The 16,930-nt window shown below is 30.3% G+C and overlaps 1 protein-coding gene across 1 annotated transcript in view; it reads left to right on the forward strand.

The window, feature by feature from the left end:
- Window positions 1-16,930, forward strand: part of Brinp3 (BMP/retinoic acid inducible neural specific 3) — a 410,156-nt gene that overhangs the window by 20,963 nt on the left and 372,263 nt on the right. The window contains 2 exon segments of the mRNA XM_047520984.1: window positions 2,280-2,510; window positions 2,513-2,564. Of these exon segments, the coding sequence (XP_047376940.1) occupies window positions 2,330-2,510; window positions 2,513-2,564 (233 nt within the window). The 5' untranslated portion in view covers window positions 2,280-2,329.

The following is a 16,930-nucleotide window of genomic DNA, read 5'->3' on the forward strand; positions in this document are numbered from 1 at the left end:
AAGCAATTTGTTGGAGGTCAAACATCTAGGTGGCAGAGGGGCTGGGAACTTAACACAGGCAGTCTGACTCTAGAGCTCCATCTTTTAATCACTGTGTAAACTGTCTCCTGATGTTATAAACTTGCTATATTGCTTGTTGATGTATTTGAAGAAAATATGATTTATTTTCAAAAAAAATTAAAATTAGGTTAATTCTTGTTTACATTTATTTTTTCAGCAATATTCTTCTGCTCAAGTATGTTTGCTAATGAGAAAGGTGTATTAAATGGTATGACTCATTCAGTGAAAACTGTCTTCTTTAAGACTATATATGAAATAAATACTTAAAACAAGCAGTCTTTGAAAAAATTATTCTGCCTTTCTATGTGAAATAAAAATGATCCTTATTGGAATCAAGGAAATATAACTTTTTGTAACAATAATTAAATTTTGCTAGCTTGAATGTTTTTGAGTATTAAAATAAGAATGTGTGTGTTTAAGAAAAATGAGCAATATTTATTGATTAACAGAATAAAAATGTGTGTGTGCTTAAGAAAGATGAGCAAAATTTGTTGGTCATGGGGAGATTATGATATACAAATATACATATGAATAATTCTTGATTTATGAGTGTAAATAAACAAATATAATATAAAGTTAAATGATATAGTTCCCGTATAAGAAGAATGATATGTTGAAAATTGATTTTCTTCAGCAGAATTGAAAATTGTGGGCTGCCTCATTTGATAACTCCTTGTACACAATGAAGGCAGTTCAAACCCTCACAACTTCTATTCCAAAATCCTTATGATAAATCACTTTTAAAAACATCTTCATGTATAAGACTTTCTATGTTGTTTCCAAAAGAAGGTATTTCTTAAATGCCACATCACAGTAATTCATATGATTGGGGAACTCATAGATAATGTGGATATTGTCCCTTTATTTTGTAGTTGATAAGATTATGAATCTGATGGCCTAAGTCACTCATATGATTATTTTGAAATATTATATTACAAAATTATTGCTGCATACCTCTTATATCAAAACAATTTAGAATTAAATTAAAAAGTATAAGAATACAGTAGAAAATTAAAACTATTAGTGTCCTTACCTGAACACTAGAGAAGCTTGGTAGCTATTATAGCTAAAATATTTGTTAATATGGTGAATTTGGTTGTACTGTAAAGATCATGTCAAAACTATCATAACTAGAACTTTCTCATTAGGCAGAAACTATCTCCTCCATAGTTGTATCTGTTATGAATGATGTTATTTTAAATGATTGATGAGGAAGGAAAGGAAAACTGAATTCGAATATTTCTAGAATCTTTCATGTATCTAGGCATTGCATTGACAGCTTTGCATAAATTTATTTACACCATATCACACTGGGATTACACATTGGGGTCATACCACTTGCTACATTATTTTTGGACGGTTGTAATATAATGTATGTGGTTTCATAGTTTATGAATAATTTAGATTGTTTTAATTTATGTATGCATAATAATTTTTCAGGTACTACTGTTTACTTTATGACTAAGAAACTATGCACATTTAAATCTGTTAAAGGACCTAGCAATAATTTAATTATGATTCAGCTTAAATAATTAGGGAAATAATTTGTTCCAAAAGAATAATGAACAAAAAGTTCTAGACAAACTTCCATCTGCTTCATCCACTCTAACACAAACATTCACACATTTATCTACTTCTCTATCTATATCTATTTATCTCTGTATCTAGATTTATAGCTATACATACATATGAACACATATTTGCATGCTAATGTACTCTTAGAATCAAGTTTATCTAGATATTGGAAATTGCATTAATGACATTAATTTCTAATGTATTTCCCTAAAATAATTGTAAAATGAACAATTGAACATAATACTTTTAAAATTTACAAAAAATAATTAGATATTTAAATATATTATTTCAAAGGAATCCATTTTATAAAACATTTATGCAAAAAAAAGAATATAATTGAAAGTTCTGATTGTTGCTCAATAGGTTTTAAGGATCCACTGGATGGCATTGTTATGATACAGTAACTTATTTTTCCATTAATATAAAAGGACACAAGTATTAAAATACATAGCTCTGAAAAAATAAGTTGTTTTAGTTTGCTTCTTATTCACGTTATTATCTAATTTAAAACAATTACATTAGACTCAAAAAAAAAAAAAAAAAGAAAGAAAGAAAGAAAAAGAATAAAACTAGCCACTTCAGCACCTTAACTGATAGAAAAGAACCTTCCAGGGGCTAACTAATTGCCTGTGTATTTTGTCTAGGTGTTGAGGGAAAGCTAAGAGAATGAAGGCTCTAAATCCCCAGTGGAAGCATGATATGGCGGAGCAGAGCTGGTGCTGAATTGTTCTCTCTGATGGCTCTATGGGAGTGGATAGCACTGAGTCTTCATTGCTGGGTTTTAGCAGTTGCTGCTGTTTCGGATCAGCATGCCACAAGCCCCTTCGACTGGCTCCTCTCTGATAAGGGACCCTTCCATCGCTCACAGGAATACACAGATTTGTGGACAGAAGCCGGCAGGGATTTAGCACAAGATACAAGATATACAGGTATGAAGCAAAGGGAAAGCAATTACAGAGATATCATCCTGAAAGTTGTGTGTAAATAAAGTTTCTCTAAGGGAAAGTTTCAGAAGGGTTATTATTGACTATGCACAATAGTAATGTTTTCTCACTATTTAAAATATTTCTTTTAGATGTGACATCTATAAGGAAAATTAGGTAATGGTGACCACTGTGTATCACTCCCTAAATTTTAGAATGCTACACTGTCTTATAGTAAATGCCAATATACTTTGATGCTGAGTTTCTCATTTTAAATGTCCAAAAATTTAAAATGAATTTTCTTGAATTGCTTTTCCTTTCTACCTTATGCCATGCTATATTATCTATCTCAGGCCAAAGGATAATCTGTCTTCTACTAGTCACTCATTTTTTTCCTGAAAAATAATTGTGTATTCAGAATTCGTAGGAAACAGCAATGGAATGAATGAAAAGAAATAGATGAGTAGGACATGATGGCAAAGACCAAAGAAAGAAAGGGATTAGGTGATGTTTAACATTTATTACTCCTCCATGTTTGAAATCTAAATAAGTTTACAGAAGAAGTCAGATATTAAATCAAACAAGGCTACCTTCTTCTGCAAAACCCAGTGAATCCATTAAAGGAGTGTACAAGTGGTTGCCTGAGTGAATTAGATTGTATTGATCTTTGCCATAAAGAATGTTTTATGTCCAGTTATAGCTTTGAATTAGTTCTTAGTGGTAGAAGTTTATAATTCCCAGTTACTGGTTTGGCATTTATATAGAAGGAAATTTTTTTTTGCTGGTTTTTTTTTTTTTTTTTTTTTTTTTTTTTGGTGTGTGTGTGTGTGTCTGTATCTATGCAGATACTGTTACATAAATATTTTATTTTATGTTGTATGTGCACCAGAGGGCACTGTGCTTCAGTCTGTATGTCGTCTTTTATTCATCATCGTGAGAAATTTATCAATCCTATTAGCAATTGATATTTACAGAAGACACAGTGTGCCGAACCATTTCCATGCAGCCTCAGGCAATTTTGCCATCCTTTTTAAAAATAAGAAATTTCTTATTTTGTGTGTCCAAAACACTTTTGTTTGTCTGAAAAGGAAAAAAGAAAAAAAAAAAAAAACTTTCTCAAAATTAAAAAAAATTTAAATGACAAATACTAAAGATTTTTTTTTCTAAAGTTAGCAGAAACAGTAACTATATTGATTTGTGGTCCCTTCATTTGTGTGTGTGTATTCAGTGGTTTTAGTAAGCTTCTCTTTACAGACTGTATAAAGTTACTTGAATTTAAGATTGCATGAATGTCTTATATTTCAGCATTCTGCAAGAGTATTTTTAACAATCTGTCAAACAGACTGATGCCAGAGCAAGTCTGCATGATTTATTGGCATCTCTTTCTGAGGTCTGAGATGTTGTCTTATGTGTGATGGCTATGGCTGGCTTATTGGTCTATCAGCTGTGAGTTGCAAACATGGTTTGACATGTTTCTAGAGGTTATGGACTGAATAAAAAAGGAATTATTTGAATTACTGTAGTAAAAGATAATTAAAAAAATGATTTGGGATTTGTCTGTGAGGCTTGTCTATCCTATTTAGCCCCTGTGGGACTCTCTTCCTAAAGCCCTCATTAGCTCCTCACCTCCATCCTTCCTCTCACCCAGGAAGCTTAACCAAACATGTATGGATGTTAAGTACAACTGTAAATAGTGGATTAAGATGTTCCCTTCTACCCCCAGCTGGGCTATAACTTCTAATGAAGCCTTTTAAACATTTCTAACGATATTATGATCACTGGTGGTTGCTATAAAATGAACAATATAATCTAATCATTAGGGTTCCTTTAGACTTGATAAAATGAGGTATTTCATTTGTCCAACTGGTATTTTCTTAAGGTCCAGAGATGACTTTTTGCCTAACTGTAAAACAAAATGAATTCAATTTTTTTCTCAGGCAGTTAACCTTATTTTGAGTGGCTAGAGTCTCAAATCCTGGAATTAGTATACCTTTATAGGTTTGTTCTTATTTTGGTCTTTATTGTTCTTCAAAAAATTATTGGAGACTGTCTTTCATAAATTTGTGCCTTAAAATACAGATATGGAATTGATAAATATTTAAGACACATTGATGGAAATAATATTTTTCACAGTTAAGTGCTTGACTTACCTTTTCAAAAAATAATGTGTAATTTCCGACTGTGGGCATCAAAATTCTGTTAGTGGTTGTTATTACTATCATAAACTCCTTCATGTGGCATATTAAATTGACATCATATCTGAAAGACATTAGTTATGACTGTGAAACATATTAAGCCTGTTAAAATAATTAGGTCAAATCTCTTTCAGTTTTCTTTCTTCATCCATTACCTTTTCCAGCAAATACTTTTCTTTTCATCACAAACATAAAACAGTAAGATCACAATCATCAAAGATTACTAGAATTATAGGGATAAGATTTAAACTTGTTTTCATATTTTTCAGGGAAGTACATTTTGGCCAACAAATAGGGTTTATGTTTATATTTTTAAAGTAATGTGTATCTAAACTATTTTCAGGTGTTGCTTCTGAAACTGCATTATCAAGTAAGAAATGACTAAGTTATTGGTAGATCACAGAATTAAAGGATGTATAGTATGAACATTAATATTCCTGTTGTCAAATATCAAATATTGGGTCTCAGATATCTATTCAAATCTCTTACCTAGGGACTGATAATAGATCTTAAGAATCAGGCATTCAAGAGAAAAATGAAAGTATTCTCATATTTAGCTATGTTTGGAGAAATTTTCTCTCAGAAGCATAGCATATAGGGCTACATTTTGTTCTTAATAAATAGGAACTTATGTTTACAGTTACGGTATAGAAACTCCCTTGGGTAGTGAGCCCAAATGGTATATGTGTAATTGTCTCCAGGCCATATGTGTAAATTTTCATCCTTTTAATAAATTACAAGAGTGCTAGACAAAATAATCATTTTTTAGTGACTCAAACTTAGATACAGATATCTTAAACCACTGAAGTGAATGCTTAGGTCATAGCTTAGCAACTTTATTCCCATAAAATAAATAGTTACATATGTAAATCTTTAGATATGGTCACATATTTTTTTTCTTTCCTTAAGTTCTACATCCTTTGGTTAACCACTAATGCAAGTAAATCATGAAAATAAGATGATGATTTTCTTATCATCTTTCAAAATAACAGCACATATGTGGTATTACTACATTATTTAGCTTGCTTGCTCAGAGTAATTTTTCAAAGAATCCTGCCTACTTGGGTGAAAATAGAAGACAATTGAGAGAAATGTTATGATTCATTGGTTTTTGCAATTATGTTCTCTGAAAGAAATGTATTTTAAAGATGATTTGATAAGGATAAGATATGCTAGAAGCCTAGAAAAGATATTCATATATACGGTCACTTTATATATGATGTGAATTTTGGAATGAATCCTTCTTCCTTACATAAAGGAAAACAGAAATTGGATCCCTTCCTCATACCACATATGTGAATCTGTTTTGTATGGAATAAAGTTCTATAGAGGAAAGAGGAAAAATATTGTTTCTAGAAGAAAACAAAGTACCATTATGATATGGGATACTTAAGGATTTTCTAAAATATAAGGTACTTAGCATTAAAAAGTAGCAATCAATTCAGATATATTAAGTATGGATATAGGTACCAGTAGCAGCATGTTGAATCTCAGAAACAGAAAGTCAAGTGAAGAACAAAATTATATATAATATGATTTTATTTATTTCAGGTTCACAAAACAGGCAGAACTAAATTATATTGTTCAGATATGCATAGTAAAAGATGCTTAGTAAAACTTAAAGGAAAGCAAGGACATGCAAATAACCAAAGTCAAGGCTGCTTAACTTACATGAGATTTTAGGGGAAAGATGAGGTTCTTCTAAGGTAATAACAATATCGAATTCCTTAATGGGATGATGGTTATGTTGGTGTTCTTTAGACTCTAAATGTATTTATTTTAGATAATTATCCACATGGATTTTATATTTCACCATTTATAAAGTTAGACACTAGGGCTGGGGTTGTAGCATGTGTGAGGCACTGGGTTGGATGCTCAGCACCACATACAAATAAGTGAAAAATAAAGGTCCATCAACAACTAAAAAATTTTTTAAAATAAGAAATAAAAAGTTAGACACTAAATAAATATTATAATCTTAGACTCAAAAGATTGTAGTCCCTAAGTTCATTGCATTAATTCTTGCTTTTGAAATGTGTCCAAATTCAATATCTACATTTGATCTTTTTAAAGTCTTCTTAAAAATTCTATGGAATGCTCAATTTTAAAAGTGACATATTCCCATTACTTTTTAGTCTGTATAAATGCATTCATGTATAAAATAATATATTTGTTGCATGTTGCATACAAAGACCTCATATTTTTATATGTGATTTTTACTATATGTGATGGTATTATTTTACCAAATTTAAAAAGTCAAAATTCAGAGATTTTAAATAATGTATGCTACAAAGCAGCATACAACTTGTAAACTATAAAAACATATTTATAATTTGGTTATTTTACAAACACATATACACACGTGTACACATATACACACATGTACACGTATACCTGAACTTAAATTCCATAATTTTCTGATCATAATTGCAAAAACAAAAAAAAGGGTTATAGAAAATTGACTTTATCTTTGGTGTGAAATATCCTGATACTTTAAGAAACACATCCACTGCACTAATTTTTATGTTCCCATGTGTTGATAGTTTTGTATCAGCAAGTAAAATCCTCCTATCTAATATATATTCTTGGTTGTGAATCACCTAATTGAAACTTTGTTTTCTGCCTCTAAACATTGAAATGGTTTTCTATGTACCACATATAATTGATCATGAACATGATCAATCATGATCTTCATCATGAACATGAATTGGATAAACATTTATTAATACTACCATGAATAATAAGTTTAAGGATGTATTTATTAAAAAGATCCTTATGAACGTATACATTTTAAAAATAAAACCACTGGGATTCTGGTTTAAAATGTCCTCTAATAAAAATTCTTGACACAAGCACTCAAAATTCCCTAATAACATACTATAATTTCACAGAATGGAAAACTTAACACAGAAAATTGAGATTGATACACAACTTCCTGCCAAAAGGGAGGCATTTCAATAAATGCAGGTCAGTGATTAGCAAAACATATTTTCATGCTTATGCTAAAAGAAGTTGACAAGTCTGAACAAGGGTGGTACTCACCTCCAGTACAGTAGGAAGCCACGTCATCACCATTAGCTACTCAGAAATGCAGAGTTGGTGCCTGGTAGGAACTATGCAGCCCTCTCTCTACTGCAGGCCCTGACTTTGTGATATATCCACAGCATAAGTGATCTCTCTCTCCCACCACATTTGCAGATAGTACCACAACAAGAAGAATATGGTTCAAAGAGGAGTGGTCCAAAGAGTATGTCCCTGCAAAATGTGGGATGTACTTACACTAAAAAAACCACATTGTTTCCTAAAGTTCTAATTTAACTATTTGCCATAGATTTTTATTTGCTAACTCTGGCAACCCTAGGAGGATATGTGAGTACTGATATTGATGATGATTATAAATCAATGAGAAGGATTTTCAGGTGTAAATTTTGGAACAAAAAGCAAGAGCCAGCAATGTAGAATGATCTTGTTCTGTCAGTGGGATCAGTGTCAGGGTAAATCCTGCCTCAGATACACATTGACAATTAAGTCTGAAACACCACACATCTGCACATTCTCCAGCAAAACGAGTTCAAAGGTGAAATTGACCCATGCACTCTGATTCTTAGCAAAATTTAGCATTGATAGACTCTTTTTTATACCACATGACATAAATAAAATAAAAAAAAAGTAATAGCACAAGTGAACTTGTCATATGTCACAGTATGATTGTCACATTGTATGGGAAAGTTGTTTACTGAGGGAAGAAAGGGAGACTCTTTTAAAATGGCAGAACAAAATGAAAAAGTGGTTACTTTAAAACTCAGTGAAGGAGATTACCTCTTTGTATTCTCTTCCCCTAACACTCTTATGAACAAATATTAAGCATACATGCACTTGGTTTTCTCATTAGGTTGTAAGAAATTGTGACATCTATAGAAACAGAAGAGATGGTAGGGCAAGAATTATTTGAAAGGTAGAAAGGACATAGGTAAGATATGATAATAAAGCAAATAAAATAAAATGCAATAATAGAAATAAAATTCACACTCAAACTATTGCACAGAGAGTTAGGTGTAAAACTGTGAATATTGTAAAATAACATGAGAATGTTAAAATATATTTTCTTGGAAGAGACGATATTGGCATGGGAAGTAGTGACTAAGTTAAACTAACCTGGATCTATGAGTTCATATCTAGGTATAAGTAAATACCTAGAATATGTGTCTTGTTAGAGATTGAAAAAACCTAAAAATGAAATAGTCAAAATTAAACTTTATTTAAATTTTAAGAGAGGGAGTAGAAAAAGATTAGCGTATAATGTTATTGCAAATTGTAAGGGACGCACGCAACTGGTATATATTGAAAAGTGTCATATATATCTTAAAATTTCCTGCCACAAATAAAAACTAACATTTAAGAGATCTAAAATGATGAAAAGGTCAGAAATAGAAAACTTGAAAAAAGATGACTTCAAGGAAACTGAAGATATAATTAATGCAACAAATGTACTTCAAGCTCCAAGTATTATAACAGGTTCAAATTTTGAATATGCTACACATAACAATGTTACCTAAAACAAAATTATACATAACATAAAAGTAAAAAGATGATTAAATTCTTATTGCCATATAATAAATACTATGTACTAAATATACATGATACAATGTGTCACATGAAACTGCAATTTACCATTCTTATTCTTCATGAATGAAGCAGATTACAACAAATCTGTCACTGTAGTAAGACAGATAATTGGGAGTATGAAATTTAGTACAATTGTATTAATTTGTAGAATACGGTACAATTAGCAAGAGTTTTTCTTATCAAATAATCCTTGAATATTTATGCAATTAGTTTTTGTTCTAATGCCCTCCCCCAAATCTTAAAACTCTTAATAAAATCAATATATGCCTACATTTTGAAATTCTCAGAAATCTTGACCACATAGCCTTAAATTGATATAATTAGAATATAAAATTAAGGAACTTAATTCACGTGCTCATAAAATTGAAATCCAAATAATTTTAGTGGTATTAAATGTCATTTATTTAAAAGAACTTTCCCTATTATGAAAAATTCCTTCAGCAACTTTTCAAAGTTTAGTAAAAAGAAAAAAAAAAAATCAAACAAACAAAACCCCAGAAATGTGAAAAGAGCAAATAGGAGCCAAACTATTTTGATTTACATTACATTTTTAGCATCTGTACATGTCCAAGCAAAATACTAGAAGTAATACACCTAAATGTTTACATTACCCCCAATGGAAAGTTCTATGGATTTTCTAAATGATTATGTGTAATTTCTGTGATCAAATAAAATAATAACTGCCATTAAAAATTAGTATGTCATAAGTTATTTTAAAAGCACTTCCAAATAATTACTATGAAATTTTGAAAATTTACCATAATTATTTAAATAAAAATAAAATTTAACTAAATTAAATATGTCTGAGTCTAGTACTTTTAAAATAATTACAATAAGGCAGATTCATAAAAGAAAGGGGATTACGTGTGAATCTGTTTATATAAAAATATATATGCATAAATATATGTATATTTTTGTATATGTATATACATATATATTTATATATATTCCTGACAACACTTTCAACTGATCACATAGATGATTGTGCAGAATAGGTAAAAGGAGACCATTAAATACAGAATTTTCATATATTATTGGTTCTCTCACATATTATGTCTTTGAGATGTCCCAATAACTCTAATAATTTGCATTTTGTAGGTTAACAAACAATGACATAAACCTATTGGACTTTTGTTTGCTCCTCTTATCCCTGAATATCTTTGTCACATATCTAACTAAGGTAACTTGTTAATTCCTCTGCACTGTAAATGTCTTGAAGTCAGAACCTCTCCTTCTTTCTGTTTAATTTATTTAGTTTAATGTATTTTATTTCTATCTTTCTATTCATATTTATATTCCCAGAGCCAGCCAATTACTTGTCCATCAAAGGCATTTTTCTTTACGTTGCTTTACTTAAAAAAATGATTCTCATCCCACTGAAATAGCAAGGAAGCATGGGGTTTTTGCTATCTTTCCTACTAACGAACTGTGTTAACTCAGTTTGAAACTAAGTTTCTCAGTCCTTGCCATCCTCATTTGTAAAATTATGGATGTGCTAGATATCTAAATATCCTCTGAATTATAAAGTTCAATGTTTCTAACACTAACAGTAAAATGGGAACATATAAGAACAAATAGATGAACTTTTCAAAAAAAAAAAACTGTGATTTTTATATCTACATTTGTCTTTTTTTTTTTTTGCCAAAGTCACTTATAAATACTTGTCTAAACATAATGTCTAACATCTCTTACAGTCCTTTGTGTTCATGTATATTTGAAACTAAGCTTTTTAATTACTCCTCTTTCCCATCAATCTCTTTTCTCTTTCTTTATGTTGTACTGAAAAGGCTATTTATCCTGGTTTGTTTAGTTACTATATATCATTCCATTAGTTTGTTAGTACACTTTACAGTGCATTGATGAATTAAGTAGAATATTCTAGGTAGTGATTTCAAATAGAAAAATTCAAAATTATTTGAATATATTTATTTAACAACAAGTAGTTTATCTTAATTTTGAGATTAAAACACATAACTAATACTAAATTTTGTGTTTAATTCTAATTCACAATTGGAATGTACATATGAATTCACACATTATTCCTTAACAATAGAAAATTTTCATTTAGGAATAAAAAAATTAGTTTGAGAATTTAGGAACTGTAATAACTTTAAGAACTGTAAGACCTTTAAGAAGAGCCAGTTATTATATATAATTATATACAATTTCATGATTACATATGAAAATGTTTATAATATTTTCAGAATATAAGTAATAATTTCACTTTAATAGAGTATCCACATTTGTTGCTACTACCATGAGAAAATGAACTAGATTGCCAGTCTATACAACTATTCACAGAAGGAAAATGAATATTTATGGGTTTCTGGCATTTAAACAGATACTTTATTTGATTATTTCTCTCTATCTTGTTCTGTCTTTCAAGCATTGTAATTCTTCACTATCTCTGTGGTCTTCTTCCAGCTAAAATTGCACAAATCATCAGTAGTCTTCTTTTGTTATCACTCCTCTGAGGTTTTTGAATAGCTAATATGTATTATTTTTGATGTTCACTATTCCCAAAATTCAAAGTTTAAAACTAGAGGAAAAAGTTGAGCAACAAAGCTTCTTTGGGAGTTTTCCTTGGTTCTATTCATGTGTGTATAATATATGTGTGTATGTATTTGTTTATGGGTGTATTTGAATTGACTCTAATGAGAAAAGTCATGTATTATTTGTTACTCTAAAAAAAAGAGGTACCAAAATCACCTTTATTATAACTATTTTACTTTTATAGAAAATAATTAGATAATATTGCTATTTGCAATATTTAAAATTTTCAATCTATAAAAGTTAGTCAAAAAATTTAAACTTTGATAATATTTATTTTATTTTAAACAAATAAAATAGAAGATTAGATGCTCACCTTCAAATTTTACTTTCCAAAACTAATGCAGAAGTTTTAAGGATTTTTTTTTTGTTTAGAATAGATTTTATTTATTCAATAGGTCACTGTTTTATAGATTTGGAGATTTCTCTTTCTAGAAATTTTAAATTTTCCCATTATTTTCAGTACAAATCAAAATTTCATAATCTACCTTGGGGATATATGAAATCTCCAGTAAAATTCATTTAGTGAAAGGGATCTTCCATCAACTAATTTGCAGTGTTTATTCATAGAAGTTGCTCCTCAGATAAAAGAGATTTATAATAATACACAGATGCTTATTTAATGCTTGTTAATAAAAGTTACACCAAGGATATACATATATTTTTAAAAATTTCCTTTATTTTTTCAATATCCTAATGAATGCAATATAAAATGTATACCAACAAACTCAGGAAAATATTAATAAGCTGTTTTAGTTTCAGCATAAAAGCTATTAACTCTGATCTTAAGGAAAAAGAAAGGTTTTATGCTCCAGTTCTTACTAAGGAGCTATCAAATGCTCTCTGAATGTTAGAAGTCAAGATTCAACAATATTTGGAAATAGTTCTCTTACAATTTATTTTAAAGCACCAATTTGCAACACCACAAAATACTGTATGTATATTATCATATTTTGTGAGTCTCTCCCCACTGATTTTTTTTTAAAGGAATCTCCCTTTCTTTGCCACAATATGTATAATCTACCTATTTTTTTTTTTTTTTTTTTCCTTTTCGAAACAGTTCACAGAAGCAAAGAGAAGGGCCTGGTCATGCGTCTGCATGTCCTTTTTAAGCAGACATTTCTCTGGCTCCTCACTTAAATAGATATTAGCAGCTAACTAATTAAACTACCTCTGCTGTCAGGCTGAAATTAGCAAAGGCATAAAAAAAATTAGCAAAGTCACGGTTTTGCTGTGGCCTTGTGTGCTGACTGTCTTATCTTAAAGACACACACAATTATTATCCCAAAACATAATAGAAAATAGATTTAAATAAACACACTCAATTAAAATTTATAAAGTACTTTTCACAAATGTAATCTTTCAAAGTTAACCATTATATTAAAATAATTTTTAAATACAATAGTAATTTCAAAACTCATGAGAATACTTTTCCAAGTTTATTATTAAAAAATTATGATGAATTTCATTGCAATTATCTGTTCAAGAGTGACAGTGTTTTTGTTGTTGTTGTGATTTTTTTTTTTTTTTTTTTGTCACATAAAATGAAAGTTTCTAAGGGTTGAAAGTGACCTGTAATTGGTCTCCTCAACCAATGGTCTTTATCTCATGCTTTCTAATTTTCATCTATAATGTTACTATCAAGTCATCTTACAGCCTTTGTTTTTTTAAATGTTTCAAATATCTGGAAACTATATCCCAAGATACCTGAAACCACATGAACACACATGAATATTAGTAATGTTTTCCTTAATAAAAGCCCTAATCTTTGACCATGTATTTCTAACCACTTTCTCAATTCTACCTTTTCACTCTTAAATGCTAGCATTCGGGTCTCACATTAATCTTTTCTTTTATAGAAATAGAATTTTGGTTCTATTGAACGCTTTTTCTATGGTTTGGGTTTATGATTTGGTTTTCTTACTGCTCAGAACATTATACATGTCCATTATTCATTTAAAGTTATGTAAAAACATATGGGGTCTGTTTCACAAATCTAAGATTTTCTTCTCTTGTAATTATAGTCCAACACATTGGTATATTTCAAATCTGCACATTAGAAAAGAATATGCTTATGCATTTGTGTTACTGACTAAAGTTTTAGCAGAATAATAGTAAAACCAGATCTCTCAATCATATCCTGAGAAACCTAATAACATTTAGATAAACTGCAACTTTTCATAGGATTCAAATTTCTTTATCAATGATTATAGACATTTCAAAGCTCTCAATACAAACATTCTTTTTTCAGTGGAGTTAGCCTCAAAACCCACCCTAACCTGAATAGATGTGAGATTATTTATAGTTTTATTTTTGTATTTAGTGCAAATATTCACTATTTTACAGCAAGGATACTGGTGTTACTTAATTATAGCCTGCTGCCTCTGACTCCACTCAGGATATTAGATAACATATACACACATAGCTTACTTCTAAAGTCTGAAAAACTCTAAACTCTGAAACACACTTGACTTTGGACTTACAGCACAGTGATCAATATTAACTTCTGGGATTTTCTCTAGTTTCTTCATAAGGATATTATGTTTGACCATATTAAATATTTCAGCAACATGCAAGTATTTTACAGAATATTTTACTGACTGATTTTCTTGGTCTATAAACTTAATAATCCCATCCTAAAAAGAAATGAAGCACATTTTAATTTTTTCTTAGCATTATTTTCTAACTTTTAAGCATATATGATAATAATCTAGGATACTCGTTTTTGATTTTCAACGTTGGAAGTTATATTCTAAAAGATTTCAACTATTTTTTTCATCACACATGTTTTCTCATCAGTAGTTAGGAAATCTTTACTTGGGTGTTTTACCTTGGAATCCTTATACTCCACTGAAGAGTTTTTCAACATTTTTTTCCCCACTTTTTCCAAACTTATTTTTTCCTTAAATGTCATAGTAAAATTGCTCATTTTTGGCATTATATTAATTTAATCTAGCTCCTTTAGACTAGAGAAGCATAGGCAACCCATACTAGTAGAGAGATAAGATGAGCTGGCATTACAGAACTGAGGTTTCATATTTGTATCTATCGTTTACTCAATGCAAGTATCTAAAAATTTATCATCCCCCTGTGCTTTTGAGTCATCTTCTGGTAAATGAGGAAAACAGGAAAGGTTCTAAATTTTGGGTTGCCTTTAAAATAAATTTCTCTGGTCATCTTTCTGAAAGAATTTGTTTTACAATGTTGATATTTAAGAAAACATCACTGTATAGGGTGTCTTAGTCAGAAAATAACTGCTATGACAAAATACCTGGGAAAAACAGCATAAGGGAGGAAAGATTTATTTTGTCTGATGGTTTCAGAGGTTTCAATTCACAATCATCTGGCTCCATTATTTCTGGGCCTGTGGTGAGACAGAACAATCTACTCACTTGACCCCATCACTGTGGGCTTGTGGTGAGGCAGGGAGGGTATGGTGAAGTAAAACTGCTCATTTCATGATTTGCTGAGAAGCAGAGGGGAAAGGACTGGGAAGAAGGTGTAGTCCCCAAGGGTATACCCCCAGAACTGACTCCCTTCAATGAGGTCCCACCTCCTACAGGTTTCACTATTTCCCAATGGTTCATTTAACTATGAATCCATTAATGGATTAACCTATTGAGGTCAGGACCCTCAAAAGCAATCACTTCCTAAAAGTTCATTTCTGAATATTGCTGCAATAGGGACCAAGCCTTCAATACATGGGCCTTTTGGGGACATTCTAGATTCAAATTATAATAATATTGAAATCAAATGTTAACATGCAATAAAAGTTATTACAATTAATTCAGGTTCTGTATAGATTTAAATAATCTACTGACTGAACTATATAGCTGGATATAAACTTTTCACATTTGTCTAGAAAACTTCTTAAACTAATATGTAATTTAATTCAAGTTGAGTAATCTTAGTTGCTTTTAAAAGGATAACTGCAATATGCAGGAACAAAAAATTAAATCTATTAAATAGTAAAGAAATGTTGTTAGTGCTTTTTAAATTATGTTTTAGCGAATCACTCAGCATAATTTAGGTTGAGATTCATTCCTTTTGTGTACATCAATGGCTTATTCCTTTTTAATGGTGAATAATATTTCACATGTCAATATTCTGCAATTCTCTTATCCATTTACTTGTTCATTGATATATGAGCTGAGAAACACATATTTTGAGTATTGTTTTTCTCCTCATGTTCGTTGTATGAATGGCTAATTAGAAGATGCTAGATTTATTGTTGATAAAATAGGCATTTAATATTCTGTTTCTTTTGTCTTTTTCATTTTCTTTTTTTCTTTTCCTTTTTTTTTCAGTGATGGGGATGGAACCCAAGGCCTCAGACATACTAGACAAGTACTCTACCAATGAGCTAGATCCCCAGCCCAACATTCTATTTCTTAAAGACAGATTCTTCATTTGTATTTCTGGTTTATTAACCAAAAATACTGAGTTCCTACTATAGTCTCCTCCTTGGCACTGATCACATTGTGAGCTTTACTGTTTAGGTTTATAAGGTTATCTCTCTTTTACTTCTGTCCTCGGTAATACTTCTAAATTTAATCAATATACAACGGAAGATCATTTTACAATTATTCACTCAAAACACACACATGCACATGCACAAAACTCACAGATCTTATTAAAAAAAAACAACGAATTGGCATTTCTCCTGCCTTACAATAATGTGTTGACCGATTTTTAAACATGTGCCATTTTTAGTTGAACATAAAAGAGTCTCATTTCCTGCCAGTGTGGTTTAAAACTTTAAAATCAATTAAAACTGGAGACTCAAACAAAATTAGGGTAGAGGTTTGTATAAGAAACACTTTAAATTAATGCATCCAGTTTCAGTTATTTCTTTGTTCACTATTTCCTCATTCATTGTGTTAATTCATGCAAGCATAATACCTCCTTATGAGCAGCGTGTCTACCTCTCCAAGGAAGGGTGAACCAGAGTGCAGGGTAACTGGGTTTGGCCTTCTGTGATAGCCTGAATTGTGCTGGTGT

Source organism: Sciurus carolinensis, chromosome 12 (genome assembly GCF_902686445.1).
Source record: "Sciurus carolinensis chromosome 12, mSciCar1.2, whole genome shotgun sequence".
Lineage (NCBI taxonomy): Eukaryota > Metazoa > Chordata > Mammalia > Rodentia > Sciuridae > Sciurus > Sciurus carolinensis.